This window comes from Puma concolor, chromosome E1 (assembly GCF_028749965.1).
Source record: "Puma concolor isolate L17-30 chromosome E1, mPumCon1.1.hap2, whole genome shotgun sequence".
Classification (NCBI taxonomy): Eukaryota; Metazoa; Chordata; class Mammalia; order Carnivora; family Felidae; genus Puma; species Puma concolor.
This window is the reverse complement of record NC_141680.1, coordinates 45,365,929-45,382,302: the sequence shown is the minus strand read 5'-3', so window position 1 is coordinate 45,382,302 and position 16,374 is coordinate 45,365,929. Positions and strand designations below refer to the sequence as shown.

At 47.7% G+C, this 16,374-nt stretch overlaps 1 protein-coding gene across 1 annotated transcript; it reads right to left on the bottom strand.

Annotated features, from left to right (window-relative positions):
* Nucleotides 1–727: 727 nt before the first annotated feature.
* On the bottom strand, nt 728–15,770 carry LOC147574424 (integrin beta-3-like). Its single transcript, XM_086687587.1, has 5 exons — nt 14,977–15,770; nt 13,713–13,813; nt 11,487–11,606; nt 5,179–5,345; nt 728–3,848 (listed from the first exon to the last, which is right to left on the bottom strand). Exons 1-5 carry the CDS (start codon nt 15,306–15,308, stop codon nt 3,783–3,785), a joined length of 786 nt encoding a protein of 261 aa, XP_086543713.1. The 5' UTR covers nt 15,309–15,770; the 3' UTR covers nt 728–3,782.
* Nucleotides 15,771–16,374: the final 604 nt, after the last annotated feature.

The following is a 16,374-nucleotide window of genomic DNA, read 5'->3' as shown; positions in this document are numbered from 1 at the left end:
GGGTAGATATTCGGTTCTCTTAATATGCCCGCCAAGCTATATTCATAATCTTTTAGGAACTGAGATGACTTCACTGCAAACTTAGTAAGCCAGAAGGACAGGTAAGTGACTTCTTAAGTCAATGGTTCTCAAACTTGAGTCAGCAGCAGAATCACAGGGAGGGCTTGCTGAAACACAACACTGGGCCCGGCCCCATCTCAGATTTTCTGAGTTAGTAGCCCTGGGGCGTGGCCTGTGCATTTTTATTCCTAACAACTTCCCAGGTGATATGGAGGCTGCTGGTCCTCAAACCACATTTTGAGACCCAATTCCTTAAATAAAAGTTGGGCATTTTTCCCCCTAAAGCTGGGCATTTAAATGATCCTGTCAATAATCTGCCATCAAGCCTTTATTGTACTGATTTATGCCTCCTGCAAACAAAACCTAGGCTAAACTGACAGTCTGTTCTATTGAGATTGCACAAGTTCCTAAAAAATCCCCAATTAAAAGACAAAAAACTCCAACTCTTAGAACAGCAATAACCTACTCAGTTTGAAAACATTATGAAAGTCTAAAGAAACGCTCTGGGTTCTGGAGTAAACTTCAGTCCCCGTGGTGGTCATCATTTGGTTACATTTGGAAACAGGCTTGTTCTAAAATAATCATTTTTGAGGCGATGACATTTACTCTTTTCACCCAAAGAAAACAGAAATAACAACACAGGAAGAACTGGGCAGCCTTAGGTCAATTCTTTTTGGAAAGCACATTTAATTTACTGTTGCACAATTCAAACAGAGGGGGTGGTTAGGAAGTCAGGAAGGCACTTAAGTCATTTCCACCAGGAATACCTAACAAAGAGAAGGATCTTGAAATCATGGATGGTCTAGGAATATCTGAGAGAGAAAGATGGGATTCGTTATGTGACAACTTGTCAGGAGCATCCCAAGCTTCCCATTACTATCCACACACCCTGAGACTGAACATAAATTCTCTCCAGATGAGCTGAGCACAAATAAATAACTTCTTTGGGCTGTGCTGATACCAAAATACTATTTAGATGTTCACCCTACGTGATGCCCAAACTGACTGCCATTTGCTGTCTCGCGAACACAGCTACAGGTTCTCCCCGCATACAAAGAGTATTGGTCTTTTTTTTTTTTTTTTAATCTTCATTTATTTTTGAGAAAGCGTGAACAGAGGAGGAACAGAGAGAGAGGGAGACACAGAATCCGAAGCAGGCTCCAGGCTCTGAGCTGTCAGCACAGAGGCTGATGTGGGGCTGGAACTCACGAAATGCGAGTTCATGACCTCAGCCAAAGTCAAACACCTAACTGGACCACCCGGCGCCTTTTTAAAGCCTAGGAGTCTCCTTCCAGAAGCTCAGAGAAGAGTCCTACTGATTTTTTCATCCTTTAAATATATGTTCTTCCTCCTTTGATATAGTGTCTTCATATAAACCATCTTATCTAAAGAAAAGGTCCAACTACTGCTTTAATGGACTCTTGTCTCAGTAGCCAAAGGGTATAGTTAGGTTCTAAACTTCTTGGATTCATTATCGACCCTCCCCTCCCCCATTTACCCCTCTACTGTACTACCATCCCTTTCAGTAAAGAGTAATCCATGGGTGAGACAAGGCTCAGTCACTTGCCCTACTCCTAATTCCAAGGCTTATTCTCAGTGTTACCACACGAATGCAGAATACACATTTCAGCTACTTCTTAATGGATTCCTCTCCCTTATATGTGGATGCAAACGTGTGCAAAGTGAGCTAAGGAATAATAAACTAAGTGGAGCTTGAGTGCTACATTAGGAAATGTGACTGCTAACAAACATCGGAGAAGGGGCTCTAAGAGAGGCCAGAATGAGGCTTTTTCATTGAGAAAGGTGACGTGGAATGACATCCGCTCTTGCAAAAGCCGGTCTCTCAGATCTCCCAACTTAACAACAAAAAAAGTAGTATCAACATCTCACGGAATCTTGACTGAATGTCTGATGCCACAGTAAGTCCCAGCATCTCAGATTCTCGATATTGAAAGACACCTTCCAGACTGGCTGGTCCAAACTATCATTTTTCAAACTAGAAAACTGAGCCCCGAAGGGAAGGAAGAGAGGCTTGCCTTAATTAAGGGTAAAGCTTCCTCAGCTGCAACAATGAGGCCAGGACTTACATTTTCTGATCGTCAGACCACTGTCTATAGCTCTTTCCTTTTTCTTGATGAATGGGGGGTGAGGGTGGTTGTTAATGTTTAGACCAATGTGAACACCAAGGAAGCAACTGCTAGGAGAAAAGAACCACTTGTACCCCTCCTGCTCAGAAATGGCCCAGCATGCCCGGGGGGCCATCCCCACAGGCTCCCAGGATGAGAGAGCCCCTACAGATCCAGCAAATGGACAGCAACTCCCTATGAGTGATGCCAAGTGGGAGGGTCTGTATCCATCCCAAGTCTGTGTGGGGTTGTTGTTGTTTTTTTTTAAATATGCTCCTCCTCCTCAAATAAATATAAATGCAAATGTGTTTCTGTACGTATTCCTTTAGATTAAGCAAGCCTCATCATGGTTTCAGGTGACCCAATGAGAAAAATAAAATAAAACTGCACTTGTGGCCTCTCAGATTAAAGACTGAGTTAAAATGAGGTTGCCCAGCCCATAGGAGAATAGGCCACACACGCTGATCCACTGGCCCATCCTTCTAAATGTGGCACATATGCCCAGCAGACTCAGAGACCCATGGGAATGATTCCTTCACAAGACAGCCGAGAGGTAGATAAGTGCAATCAGCCCCATGGATGGATGTAGCACACAGAAGCACCAGATTGGGTGTAGGGGCGGGGGGGGGGGGGTGCCTTGGACAAGGGGCAGAGGGCCTGAAGGGCGGGGCCAGATCTCTGGCTCTCATCACAGCACTCTCCCTGGGAGGAAAAGCGTCCGGTCATGAAAGAAATTCCCAGTATGTAGCAAATGTCTACAGCAGTGAGAGTGTGGACGTAGAAGGTAAAGAGGTGATGCTGCTCTAAGGGTAACACGCATCCTCCGATCGAACTTCTAGGGTGGGGTGCCAAGGAGACAAATCTGAAGGGTGATGATTATGAACTGGGGGACTCTGGCACGTTCATCCAGGCCATGCATGACCCCTGAGTGGCCTTCCCATCCTCACTCCCAACAGAATTGCTGGCAAGGGCTCCCCTTGTGAGAGAACCATACTGGATTGAGGGGATAGCGAAAGACATAGGCAACTCCCATGGCTCCGCTTGCTTCTGATTTCTCCTTCAGCCTGAGGGAAGGCAAAGGAGATCAAAGTCCAGATGACACAACAAGGCTGCAGAGCCCAGCATTTGCTATCAGAGCTGCTGAGCGTCGGACCCAAGAACCGTAAACTCAAGGCAGAGTCAAGGCCCCTTCCTCTGGAATGAGAGGCTCAGCCCTGCCCTTCTCTTCGGGAGAAATGGCCGGAAAAGGAAAGCTGGCTTCTCACTGAGGTAATGAACAGTGCCTGCTCAGCTACGTGGGTCACCCTAAGGTTAAGCAGGAAGGATCCCTGAAGGAGGCATTCTGCGGACAAAGGCTGAGGAGCTCCACGTGTCTGGACACACCTCAAGTTTTAAATTACACACTCCCCCACATGCAGCACACTCACGCGTACACACGCACAGAGACCCACACCTCCACATACTGACATTCTTGTAACCCACCCCACTCCCAGCCCCCTATCCTGCCCCACAGATTTCGTTCCCTGTAAACATGACAGCAGAGGTATCCACAATTCTGGGACAGCCTGACAGCGAACTGAGGATGACTGCTTGTCATTAAGTGCCCCGGTAGGTGATGTTGGTGAAGGTGGATGTGGCCTCTTTATACAGTGGGTTGTTGGCCTGCGGAGAGAACAGAAATGTGTCTTACGGTGAATTCCTCAATTCTTCCCTGCCCTCAACGATTACATTTCGCCTGAAGACTTTACCCAAGACACCTTTCTCCGGGCTACACCATCCATGAATCGCTTAATGCTCATTGTAACCCCATATTCGCTCCTGAGATGGGAGTGGGTAGGAAATAAGAGGAGAGAGAAAGTGGAATGCCATTGTGCTGCTGTTTCGAAGGGGTTGAATGCAACCCATTACTTTTTGGTGATCCCCAAACACCTCAGTACCACTTGTAGCCAGTATCTATTTCCTGCTTCTCTCCTGAACTCTCTCTTTTGCCCTTCTCCAATTTTTTTTTCTTTTATTGTGACTATGCTGAGGGATGCGGGCAGAGACAAGAAATGTAGCAGGTGGTAGCTGAAACAGAGAGGATAGCTTTCACTCAAAATCATTTTAATTTGTTCTCATCTCATCCTTCCAAGCACTACCCACTGTCATGTTAGCAGGAAAAAATAAGACCCTCACTGGGTTGCCCAAATTATTTTCTAACAAAAAGTGATAAATCCCATAAGATCTGGCCGTCTTTAGGAGTCCCATTTCAAGAAATACAACACATTCTCATGTGCCGCTGAGATTCCAGATTTCTACACTGTACGAACAGAAACATCTCAAGTGTCTTGGGACCCTTGAGTACCAAGGCCTGAGGTGACCATTAAATGAGAACAAACTTCCAGCCTCCCGCTAGACATTCATGGAGTCAAACAGCCATTTTGGAAGGTCCAGAAAAAAAAGTCAGAATGTGGAAGATGAGCCAAAGGAGAACAGAGCAAAATTAAGTATATAGAAAGTTCTCGATAGATGCTTGATTGAATGCAATCAGAATAAACTGCAGAGAGGATATGTTTTAAGAGGCTGGCTCAAAGAGTAATTTCTATCATAACTTGATTCCCTCCCACAATTGGGCAAGCCATTGAACCTCTCTGTGCTCAGTTTTCTTATCTACAAACTGGCAATAATAACGTTCCCCCCCCCCCCATCATTTGTCCTGTCTTCCTCAATTAGAGAATATGTTTCCTTTTGATTGTGTCAGTGTCCAGAGCAGAGCTGGGCCCTACCTGTACTCAGTCAGTTCTCACCGACGGGACCTATGGTCACTGTGTGGCAGGGAGAGACTCAGGTGGCTTTCAGGAATAAAGACAACAGGACCATCTCCCAATTTCCACAACAGAGACTAACTGGGAAATTATGGTGCTGGCTGAACCTGGCTCCCCTAAGTACCTACTATTTCCAGTTGAGGCTCTCAAACCAATGACTTAAGAAAATGCCCAGCCCCGACTCTTACTGTGTCCCATTTTGCTCTGGCTCGCTCTTCCTCAAACTTAGCAAACTCCTTCCGGTCATGGATGGTGACGAGGAGCTTCCAGATGAGCAGAGTAGCAAGGCCGATGAGCAAAATGGCCCCCATCACTGAGAGTAGGACCACCAGGATGTCAGGACCCTTGGGACACTCTGTCAGGAGAGAGCACAGAGCAGGGACGTTGTAAAGGCAACTTGACCAAGTAAGAAATTACTAGAAATCTCTCTGAGGGAAACAGGGCTTACAAAATAAATCAAAATTTTTAAAGGGGGGGGGAGTACCAATATTTAAGACAGCAATAATCTGTCCTGAGTAGTTTAAATTAGAGGTCATAAGCAGGTCACCCCCGGTAGAATCTAACCTACTCAAGTGTTTATTAAAAAGTTGATTTTATGTTAACTCTACTGGATTTAAAACAAAAGCTTGATTAAATTTTTATTTTGTTGGCAGCATTGAATAATCAGGAGATTATCCCCCTAAAACTTCAGATTCTTCTTCTTCCCTTTAAAAACATGAATAAATAGAGGCGCCTGGGTGGCTCAGTCGGTTGAGCGTCCGACTTCAGCTCAGGTCATGATCTCACAGTTCGTGGGTTCAAGCTCCGCATCAGGCTCTGTGCTGACTGCTTGCTCAGAGCCTGGAGCCTGCTTCAGATTCTGTGTCTCCTTCTCTCTCTGCCCCTCCCCTGCTCATGCTTTGTCTCACTCTGTTTCTCAAAAATAAATAAAAGTAAAAAAAAATTTTTTTTTTAACATAAATAAAAAGGTCTGGAAACACTGCACCCACAGGGCAGCCCTGGTTAGATGTGAGTAGCTGCTGTCCCCTTTAGATGGGACACATTTTCTAGTTTGCCAGACTTGTCACCACCCTCTTTTCTCCACTAAACAGAGGCAACATGTAACTTGTCATGGAGGCTGTGCTACTGTGGGCTCTGGAGCTAGACCGCCAGGGTTCGAATCCTGGCTGACAACTTACTTTGCTATGTGACCTTTGATAAACTATTTAACCTTTCTGGGTGTCTGTTTCCTATCTCTCCATGTTTAAAATGGAGAAAGTAATAGCACTGAATTCCAAAACTTATGAAGAATAGTTAAATATATACTTTTAAAAATTGTTTTTAATGTTTATTTATTTTTGAGAGAGACAGAGACAGAGCATGTATGGGGGGGGGGGGGGCGCAGAGAGACAGGGAGACACAGAATCCAAAGCAGACTCCGGACTCTGAGCTGTCAGCACAGAGCCCAACACGGGGCTCGATCTCACGAACTGTGAGATCATGACCTGAGCTGAAGTCGAACACCCACTGCGCCACCCAGGCACCCCAACTTATTTCTTTTTTTAATGATTATTATTTTTTAGAGAGAGAGAGAGAGAGAGAGAGAGAGCGCATGAGTGGGGGAGGAGCAGAGAGAGAGGGAGACACAGAATCTGAAGCAGGATCCAGGCTCTGAGCTGTCAGCACAGAGCCCAATAGGGGCTTGAACCCATGAACTGCAAGATTGTGAGCTGAGCTGAAGTAGGATGCCTAACCAGCTGAGCCACCCGGGCATCGGGCTCCATGCTGATCATGAAGCCTGCTTGGGATTCTCTCTCCCTCTCTCTCTGCCCCTCTCCCCAACTCGTGCACACTCTCTCTCTCTCTCCCACAAAATAAATATTTAAAAAAAAAAGAAACCTGTAAAAATAAATAAGTTAAATATATTTAAAGAACTCAGAACTCTGCCGAGCACAGACTCAGTGCTCAATAACTATCAGCTACTGTTATTACTCGTGTTCTTGTTACACCTGACTGTTTTCACTAACTTATTTACCTAGCTCCTTGGGCATTTGTATTTGTTTCTCTGGTTTGGATATGTACATCTCTGAGGGCTGGGAACCTAATGTCCTTGTTAGCACACTTAGAGACCAGGAAGCCTGCCAACCCAGACAATATTTTGGGTTCCTTCCCAAAATATTTCATCATCTTTAATCCTAACCCTATTGAAAGCCGACTTCCTGTTCAACCCTAGTCAACAACCAACACAGACAGAGGTGCATCACCCCTCTGAAGACCAAGCGGACTGTGCTCTGCAGAGCTCTGCTTCCCATAAACCACAGGTGTCTGATTGGTGACCTCACTCCAGTAACTTCTCAGGTGTTATGTAATTAGGTGTTTGGATATACGGGTATTGATGGGTCTGGAGAGGTGGTCATGCCCACTTTCCACACTGTCTCCCACCTTCTTCTCTAAACATACACCCTATGCTCACCACACATGACCCAAAAACAACCACCGATGCAGACCCAAGCTAGCTATTTCCCAAGCTACCAAATTATAACCTGTCTATAATTAAAGGAGCATCTGGAGAGAGGCTGTGAGGTTCCAGTGTCTGAGTTCCCAGGAGTGAAGGGCACCAGCTCTTCCGGGAACAACAATCATGAATTCTTGGGAAGAGAGGGCTGACCCTCAAACCTCAGAGTGAAATCTCTTCAATTCTGCATGTCAGTATGGGTGGGACAGGTAGAATGTCAAGAGGTCTTCAGGCAAAAACGTCTATTAAGCATTTGTCCTGAAAGGAGTAGATGGCAGGATTCCTGGAAGAAGATGACGAGATCAGCTGGTCTCTAGAGAGATCTCTCAGCCACGGTGATGAGGACCCATGGTGGCGAGCCAAGGTCAGGAAAGACTGGGCAGGGCTAGCAGGTTTGGCAAAAGCACGGGAAATCCAGTTAAACTTGAATTTCAGATAAACAATAATTTTTTAGCCTAAGTAGGTACTAAATGTTGAATGGGACATATTGTATTCGACGAGGCAACTCTATCTGGGAGTGATAAGGACCCAGCTCAGCCGAGCCCACTCCACATAGTAGGCTGAACACCACCCAGTCAAGGCCAAGCCCTTTGGCAGTGCTGTCTCTACTGCCTTGCAGTGGCCCTCCCCTTCAGGGAGACCATCCGCAAAGGCGTGAGTTGGGGAAGAGAATGAGAATAATCCCCTCCTATGCTCTGGGACCTCAGATGACACATTCTGCACAAAGCCAGAACCCCTGAAAATAGTCGGGGGCGGTAGGTGAGAAGAGAGGTCAAATTCAGAATTCCAGGGCAACAAGATAGGGAATATGGGTCTGGGGTCCCATCTCCTCATGTGGAGGATGGGATCTACATCAGAAAAGCTACTCCACCCCCTACCCTGGGGGGTTATTTGTACAAGCTCAGGTTATCACCATCTTTCTGCCCCATAATTTCAGGTAGTGGATTCCAGTCTAAGAATATCAAGCCACAAGATTTTGGTGTTACAGCAGAAGCACCTGCAAGGATTGTTATAGCAGAGATGAAGTAACGTTAAACCCCAAAGCAAGAACGTACTGCCCTTCAGAAATGAGAAAGCACAAAGGTGCAAATAGGGCGGGTGTGGAAAAACCCATGAAACGCGTTAACACAGGTGGGCGGGAAAGTGTGAGGGGTCATGGCCAAATAATCCACATGTGCTCCCCCACAGATACATACCCAGACTCTGCCCTCTCCCCTTCCCATGTCAGCTTTCCCTTGAGTCGCTAAATCAAACTAAGGTCATACCCTTTCCTTTACCTTCCTTCTCCCTTCTGAAGGGTGAGAGCCCTGGGAAAGGCAGGTGAACAATATCACGGTAGGGGGCGCCATGCTCTCCGGTACCCATGCAGCCAGCAACACCCTGCTGACCCGGATGTAGTAGAGCTTCTTTCCACTGTCACCCGCTTCCTTCTCCAAGCAGCCAAGGTTCTCCGAGCAGGTATCAACATGTATGCAAGCCTGCCCGTCAACTCGAATAATCAGTCCTAGTAACTCATTCAAAACCCGTTTACTGGGGTGCCTGGGTGTCGCAGTCGGTTAAGAGTCCGACTTCAGCCAGGTCACGATCTCGCGGTCCGGGAGTTCGAGCCCCGCGTCAGGCTCTGGGCTGATGGCTCAGAGCCTGGAGCCTGTTTCCGATTCTGTGTCTCCCTCTCTCTCTGCCCCTCCCCCGTTCATGCTCTGTCTCTCTCTGTCCCAAAAATAAATAAACGTTGAAAAAAAAAAAAAAACCCGTTTACTAAGTATCTTCTCTGTAGATGACTGAGCCAAGTATGGAGATATAACCATAGATAAGACAGATGGTTCGTGTGTTCGTGGAGCACGTGATCTACTGAGGGAGATGGGTGATTAAAGAAGCAAGTTAATGGTGGGATGAAGGCCCATCTAAGGGAAACACAGCTGCTCTGGGACTCAAACAGGAGCACCCAACCGAATCAGAAGAAAGGATGATGGAGGAGGTCTGAGAAGGCTCACTAGGGGAAGTGATGTGTCCAAAGCAGAGGCACTCAAATATTGGGGCGTCTCACAACTGCCAGGAGCACTGTTCAAGAACACAGAGGCTGGGGACACCTGGGTGGCTCAGTCAGTTAAGTGTCCGACTTTGGCTCAGCTCATGATCTCACAGTTCATGGGTTCGAGCCCTGCGTTGGGCTCAGAGCCTAGAGCCTGCTTCGGATTCTGTGTCTCCCTCTCCCTCTGCCCCTCCCATCTTTCTCTCGACTCGTGCTCCATCTTTCTCTCAAAAAATGAATAAACATTTAAAAATGTAATAAAAAAATCTAATAAAAAGAACATAGAGGCTCATGGAAGCAGCATGGGGCTTAGGACTCTCGATTTTTTAACAAGGGGAACATAGAAAAGTTTGAGACCCACTTTCCTAAAGCAGGGGCCAGCAAGCTATTGTCTGGGAGCGAAATGTGGCTTGCCACCTGTCTTTCTAAATATACTTAGGCTTGTGCATTAAATATAGACTATGGCTGGGGCGCCTGGGTGGCGCAGTCGGTTAAGCGTCCGACTTCAGCCAGGTCACGATCTCGCGGTCCGTGAGTTCGAGCCCCGCGTCGGGCTCTGGGCTGATGGCTCAGAGCCTGGAGCCTGTTTCCGATTCTGTGTCTCCCTCTCTCTCTGCTCCTCCCCCGTTCATGCTCTGTCTCTCTCTGTCCCCAAAATAAATAAACGTTGAAAAAAAAATTAAAAAAAAAATATATAGACTATGGCTGCCTTCCTGTTACAATGGCAGAGTAGTCATGGCAGAGACCACAAGGCCCACAAAGCCTAAAATATTTATTTTGAGACAGAGAAAGCACAAGTGGGTGAGGGGCAGAGAGAGAGAGAGAGAGAGAGAGAGAGAGAGAGAGAGAGAGAATCCCAAGCAGGCTCCACACTGTCAGTGCGGAGCACAATGTGGGGCTCAAACCGATGAACCGTGAGATCATGACCTGAGCTGAAATCAAGAGTCAGACACCTAACCAACTGAGCCACCCAGGTGCCGCCAAAGCCTAAAATATTTAACCCCTGGCCCTGAACAGAAAGTGTTTGCTGGACCCTGGTCTGAAGGAGGACCTGAAGAAATATCTACAGCTGTGGGAATCAACTGACGAACAACCAACTGACTTAGTCTCTGCCTTCAGACATTGTTCCTTCACTCACAGAAGCTCCTGTCTACCCCCCGCCTTGGCACAGCCCTTGTCCCTCAGCAGTATCACTATCAATTTACATGTCCCTCTCCCCCTGGCCTGTGAGTGCCACATCTGCTTTATCTATTGTTATATTCCCAGCACCTAGTCTACCGCCTGATATACAATAAGTACTCGAAAATATTGTCTAGTGATTCATAGCTTCATCTGTTGCGTAAGAGAAAGGAAGGAGACGGGGGTGGTAAGGGGAAGCGAGCTAATCTACTACGCTGGATGGCGACAAACCTGTGGTTGGTCTGTGTATGACGGATGAGCTCCTCCTGCTTCCAGAAGGCTGTGAGAGCAAGCACTATCTTTTCAGTGCTCAGAACACCTTGGGTTGGTGCCTCAAACCCAGTACTGTGTCTCATGGTGACCCTGGTAAGGTCAACACCTCAAAGCATCAGGCCTTCGTCTGAAGCAGCGAACAGGTTGCCCTTGGCAACCACCTGACCTTAAGTAGAGCGGACGCTGAAGAGTCCCAGACTTTAAATTCCTCACTTCTTAATACTGTCCCCTCAAAAAAATGCCAGGATGTATTTTGTCCCTTGGTGGGATCCATATCTACCTTCTTCCTTTCCTTACCCACCTTCTTTTTCTGTCTCCTCAATTAGCAAGTCACTTTCTCACTAAGATCGGTATTTAAATATCTCCCACACCCAGATGACAGGCCCTAACTTACCACTTGTAAGGTAGTCTTAACTTGGCTGTTCTGTGTAAGAGGCGTAATGGGTGGAAATCGCTGCCTAACGTGGCTCTCCCTCTCCCTATAGGTGCAGCGTCAGGGGCCCTGGTGGTTCACGCACCTGGCTCCTCTACCACACAGAGAATGGACTTTCCACTGGAGTCTCCATAGTACTGGAATCTGACAACACAGTCATCTTCATTCTTGTACGTGCAGTTCACTGCATCCTTGCCAGTATCCTCTGAGGAAGGGGAAAATATGGGAGAGTGAAAAACAAGGCAATTCCTGGAAGACAGGGCCATCCCCAAACCCCAGTCATGGGACTTCTGAGAAAGTATGCAACAGGAAACCCTATGCCTGACATTAGGCAAGATGCCTAGATTTGAGATGGCTGTTGTGCCTGGCAATTGCCTCTAGATGACCCTCGCTGCTGACTTTTGTCCCTCCTAGACCCTTTTTGGTTCGTATTCCTTCCCTTGGAAGGGACATGACAGAACACATGACACAGTGTGATTCAAAGCCTGGCTCTACCACCTGTCAGCTGCGTAATATTGGGGAAGTTACTTGACCTCACTGGCTCTTTCTTCATCTATGAAAGGAAAAGGATAACCCACCTCACAACACTGGTAGAGAACTAAATGACGTCAAGTGAACAGTACCTAATACAGAAGGGTGTTCCCTTCCCTCTCTTTCCTTTCCCTCCTGGCTCAACTATTCTCAATAGTTTGTTGGCAAAGCCCTTACATTTCTTCCGTTTCTGCGTCTGATCCAGTGTTCCTCTTCAGAGCCAGCCTCTCTTCTCTGACTCCCATCACTTTTTTGTAGGCTTCACCCCTTCTAATTCTGAAGCCTGTTATTCTGACAGGGAAACTATAGGTGCCCCTCTATCATTTGCACCACGTCCTATAGTGATGCAACCAGACAGGTAAAACTGACACACGATGACGTTAAGCAAATGCACCAAGGTCAACACAAGTATGTGATGGAACAGAACTAAAACAGGAGTCTCAGAGCACACCAGACTTGAACTCAATAAGCCTCCCGAAAACCAGTGGTATAAGAGTACAGTGGAAAGAGTAAGGATTTCCAGATTCAGTTCTAAGCTTAACTTGTTCGGGCAAGTTATGTAGCTTTCCTGAGATTCAGTTTGCTCATCTGCAAAATGAAGATAACAACAGTACCACAGTTCTACTCTACTAGGTGGCTGAGAAAAAGACAAGATCATGTGTATGAAAAGATACTTGCCTAACTTTTATAAGTTACACAATTCCATACAAACAAGCATTTATCTTTATGATTATCATGGCACGGGGGTAGGGGGTAACAGAAATATGTTCAACTAACCTGAGATTCCCCTCTGGTCCAGGTAATAATAACATCTCACATCTCTCTCAGCAGTCTCACCTGCCTGAGATAATCACAGCATACCGATTCTCCTCAGGAGGAAAAGCCGTCTCTTCAAACTCAATCCCCAAATCATGCCCCTCACCCCCCCCCCCCAACCAGCCCCACTTCTGATATTAGCCAAAGGATCCAGAGAGCTGACCCTTTTCTGTAACACCCCCAGCCAGAAGCCGACTGACTGGCTGTGTCTCACTGTGGCTCTCACTGAAAACATGTTTCCTGCCTTCGTGAGAGACAGCTATCTCAGGAGAGATTGCCATCTCCCTAGACCAACCAATGCCTCGCTGACCCAGATAACCACATCAGATGCGCTGACAGCAACAAAGATTATCCCCTTTTCGGTCAAGGTGAAATTCAAACTAGAATGACCGCAGGCAAGAGTTTTGTTCACCACTGTATTTTTATCTGTCTTATTCTAGGAAGGGCTCCAGAGAGCCAAAAAAGGCTACAGCATTATGATTTTAGCTAAAATCCATAAGGGTGAAGGTTTCCCTCCAAACCAGCAGAGCAGTATGCCTGGGCATTGCTTAACACTCTCAGTTAAGTAAACTCAGTAAATGGTTACTAGCCTCCTAAACTGACGTCACCTAGCCTAGGTTTCTTCATCCGTAAAATGGGATGCATTGTCTTCCTTTCCCTGGGGAGGTCAAGTTAGGGTTGATTTCTACATACTTTAAAAGTTGTCTGTAGGGTCTTGCTGAGTCTGTGGGTTCCAGGAAGCAGCAGAATGGGGAGGGACTGTGGAACAAATTAGCAGAGGGCACAAGAGGACTCAGGGAAGCTGGCCTTTATTAAGTGCCTCGTGTGCAGCAGGTCTGTACAACATGCCTTTGAGGCAGGGATTACTCTTCCATTTTACTGATGAGACATAGACACGTTCTGGGATCAACTGAAAACTTCAGCAGCCGCATATGTGCGCGATTCTAAGACATGCTGAACTTACTGAGCTCCTTCACAGACTCAATCTCATCACGACAGTAACGGCTGCAGGTATTTTCTTTACGTAGGTCTCCCCGGTCAAATTTCTTACACTCCACACACTCCCTAAAAGAGAGACGACACAGAGACGAAGACAAGGGAGGAGAGGGACGCCTGGGTGGCTCAGTCAGTTAAGCATCCGACTTCGGCTCAGGCCATGATCTCGCCGTCTTCGAGTTCGAGCCCCGCGAGTTCGAGCCCCGCGTCAGGCTCTGCGCTGACAGCTCAGAGTCTGGAGTCTGTTTGAGATTCTATGTGTCCCTCTCTCTGCCCCTCCCCCAGTTGCACTCTGTCTCCCTCTCTCTCTCAAAAATAAATAAACAAAAAAGACGAGAGAGGAGCAAACCTACGTGTGTGTCAGTCCAGCTCTGACCTCCACACACCAGAAAGCTGCCCCACCTCGGAAAACAAACACCGAAACAAAAACCCCTGTAAGGCAATTCTGGGGGACCCAGAGGGTCGGGTCTGGAGTTCAGGGGTGGGAGTTCCTCCTCACCCAGAGGCAGGGCCTGGCAGGCAGAAGGCCCCAGTCCCCTCATTAAACTTCTTCATGTCCCATCCGAGAGTGTGACAGGAGGTGAGGCGTGTGCCACTTCCAGGAGCCTTAAAGGCAGAACCGGTCATGTAATCTGGGGACCCAGCACAAAAGAAGATGTCAGGTCCCTTGTTCAAAAATCCCTAAGCATTACAAGACAGTGCCGGCAGAGCGGTAAACCAAGCATGGGGCCCTTCTAAGCACAGGGCTCTGTACAAATGCACAGGTCGCATGCCTATGAGCCCAGCCCTGCTTAAAGTGGCAAGAGAAATGGCAGGAGCTTCCCCTGACCCCAGATGAGTGGAGTTTGTACTAGCGAACATCTCCTGTTTCACAGAATCCTTCATAACTCCAGCCCAACTCTCCCACAGGATCGGAACATGGGAACGTTCCCCAGAAGTTCCCTGGTTTAGCCTTCCTCCCAACTCAGGGATTCAGGATGCCATCCCAGGAGAGGGGGTTCTCCAACTGGAGTCCAGCGGGTGCTACTTTGGCCCCTGCACGGTTGGCTCTACCTCCACCTTTGCCCAAACTTTTCCGTGGGAAGAGGAAAGCTAGCCTCTTAGCTGCAGCGGACGCCTCCTCCTGAAGCTTTGGTGAATAAGAACCTGGAGGGTTGGGGATTCTAGCCTGGGGGGCCCCCTCCCTCCTTCTAGCACCCGACTGGCTCCAACTCACTTCTCTGCCCACTCACTTCTTAAAGGTGCAGGCGTCAGGGCAGGTGGGGCACTTCTCACAGGTGTCCCCGTAGGAGCCGGGCTGGATGCACACGCAGCTGCCGCACTCACACTTGCCCCGGCCGCTGCACAGCAGCCCGTTGCTGGACATGCAGGTGTCGGTGCGCGTGGTGCAGTTGCAGTAGAAGCCGGTGCAGTCGGAGTCACACAGACAGTCCCCACAGCTGCACTGGCCGTGACCTGAAAGCACACAGCCCGAGGGGGCGGGCAGCAGGTGAGGGGCCCCAACCCGCGGCTCAGCCTGCTCTCCAGCTTTACCCTCATCCACCCTCCTCCCACGGCCACTCATTAACACCCCACGGAAGCGTCACCACCTTCTATCCTTCTAGCCTCATGCTGCTAGCTCTCTGCCTTGACGCCCTTTCGTCCTGTGATCGCTACCAAACTCCCACTTACCTTTCAAAGCTCAACTCAAAAGTTCCTTCCTCCCCATAACTTTTTCTGACCGCCCCAGAGCAAATTAACTGTCTACTACGTGTTCTCTCAGCACTTACATATACCTCTATCTTAACCCTCATGACCAGCCCATTTGCTTGCCTATCTGTTTCTCTTTCTAGATTTTGAGCTCCACAGTGAGAGAGGACATACCAATTTGTCCGTCGGTAGGGATTAGCGTAACGTCTGAAATACAGTAGGCATGCAATTAATGTTTCTTTATCCATTTATGCAACAAATATTTATTGAGCTCACGCTGGGCACTGGAGATTCGGCAGTGAATGAGACAGGAAAGGTCCCTATTACCATGGAGCTTATGTCCTAGTTAAGTTCCTGGGTAGGGTGCCTGGTGGCTCAGTTGGTTGAGCATCTGACTCTTGATTTCAGCTCAGGTCATGATCTCACGGTTTGGTTAGTGAGGTCAAGCCCTGCGTCAGGCTCTGGGCTGACAGCCTGGAGCCTGCTTGGGATTCTCTCTCTCCCTCTCTCTCTCTCACACACACAAAATAAGTAAATAAACATTAAAAAAGAACAAAAAATCCTGGGAACCACACACACATTCACCAGCATGTGCCCTGTGTTGTATTATCACAGTACTGCAGAGAGCCATCAGCCCTAGTAGGAAAGACCTACTCACTTTACTGCATGAATGTAGGAATGGGAGAGAGAGATCGGGGTGGGGGGTAGATTGGTTAAATGCAGGTGTTAACTCTCAGTGCTACATCCCCCTAATCACTTAACAAGGCTTGAAAACTTGGCTCTCCCAAACTCAGAAGAAAAGGTGACTCATTCTCAAGGATTCCAAATCGGGAAGAAGTGGATGAATAATAAAAATCTGACTGTTAATCAGAGGAAAGGCAGGGAGCCAAGGGGAAGTAACCTCAACGGGTCTGAAAATCATGTCACTGTGTGAGCGGATG

Excerpts from the sequence above, each read along its gene's own strand:
- LOC147574424 (XM_086687587.1), bottom strand. The coding sequence starts at position 15,308 with ATGAGTGGCCGTGGGAGGAGGGTGGATGAGGGTAAAGCTGGAGAGCAG. Across the intron at positions 13,814-14,976 it reads GACGCCTGCACCTTTAAGAA|GGAGTGTGTGGAGTGTAAGA; the intron begins GTGAGTGGGCAG and ends TCTCTCTTTTAG. Across the intron at positions 11,607-13,712 it reads TGAGTCTGTGAAGGAGCTCA|AGGATACTGGCAAGGATGCA; the intron begins GTAAGTTCAGCA and ends CCCCTTCCTCAG.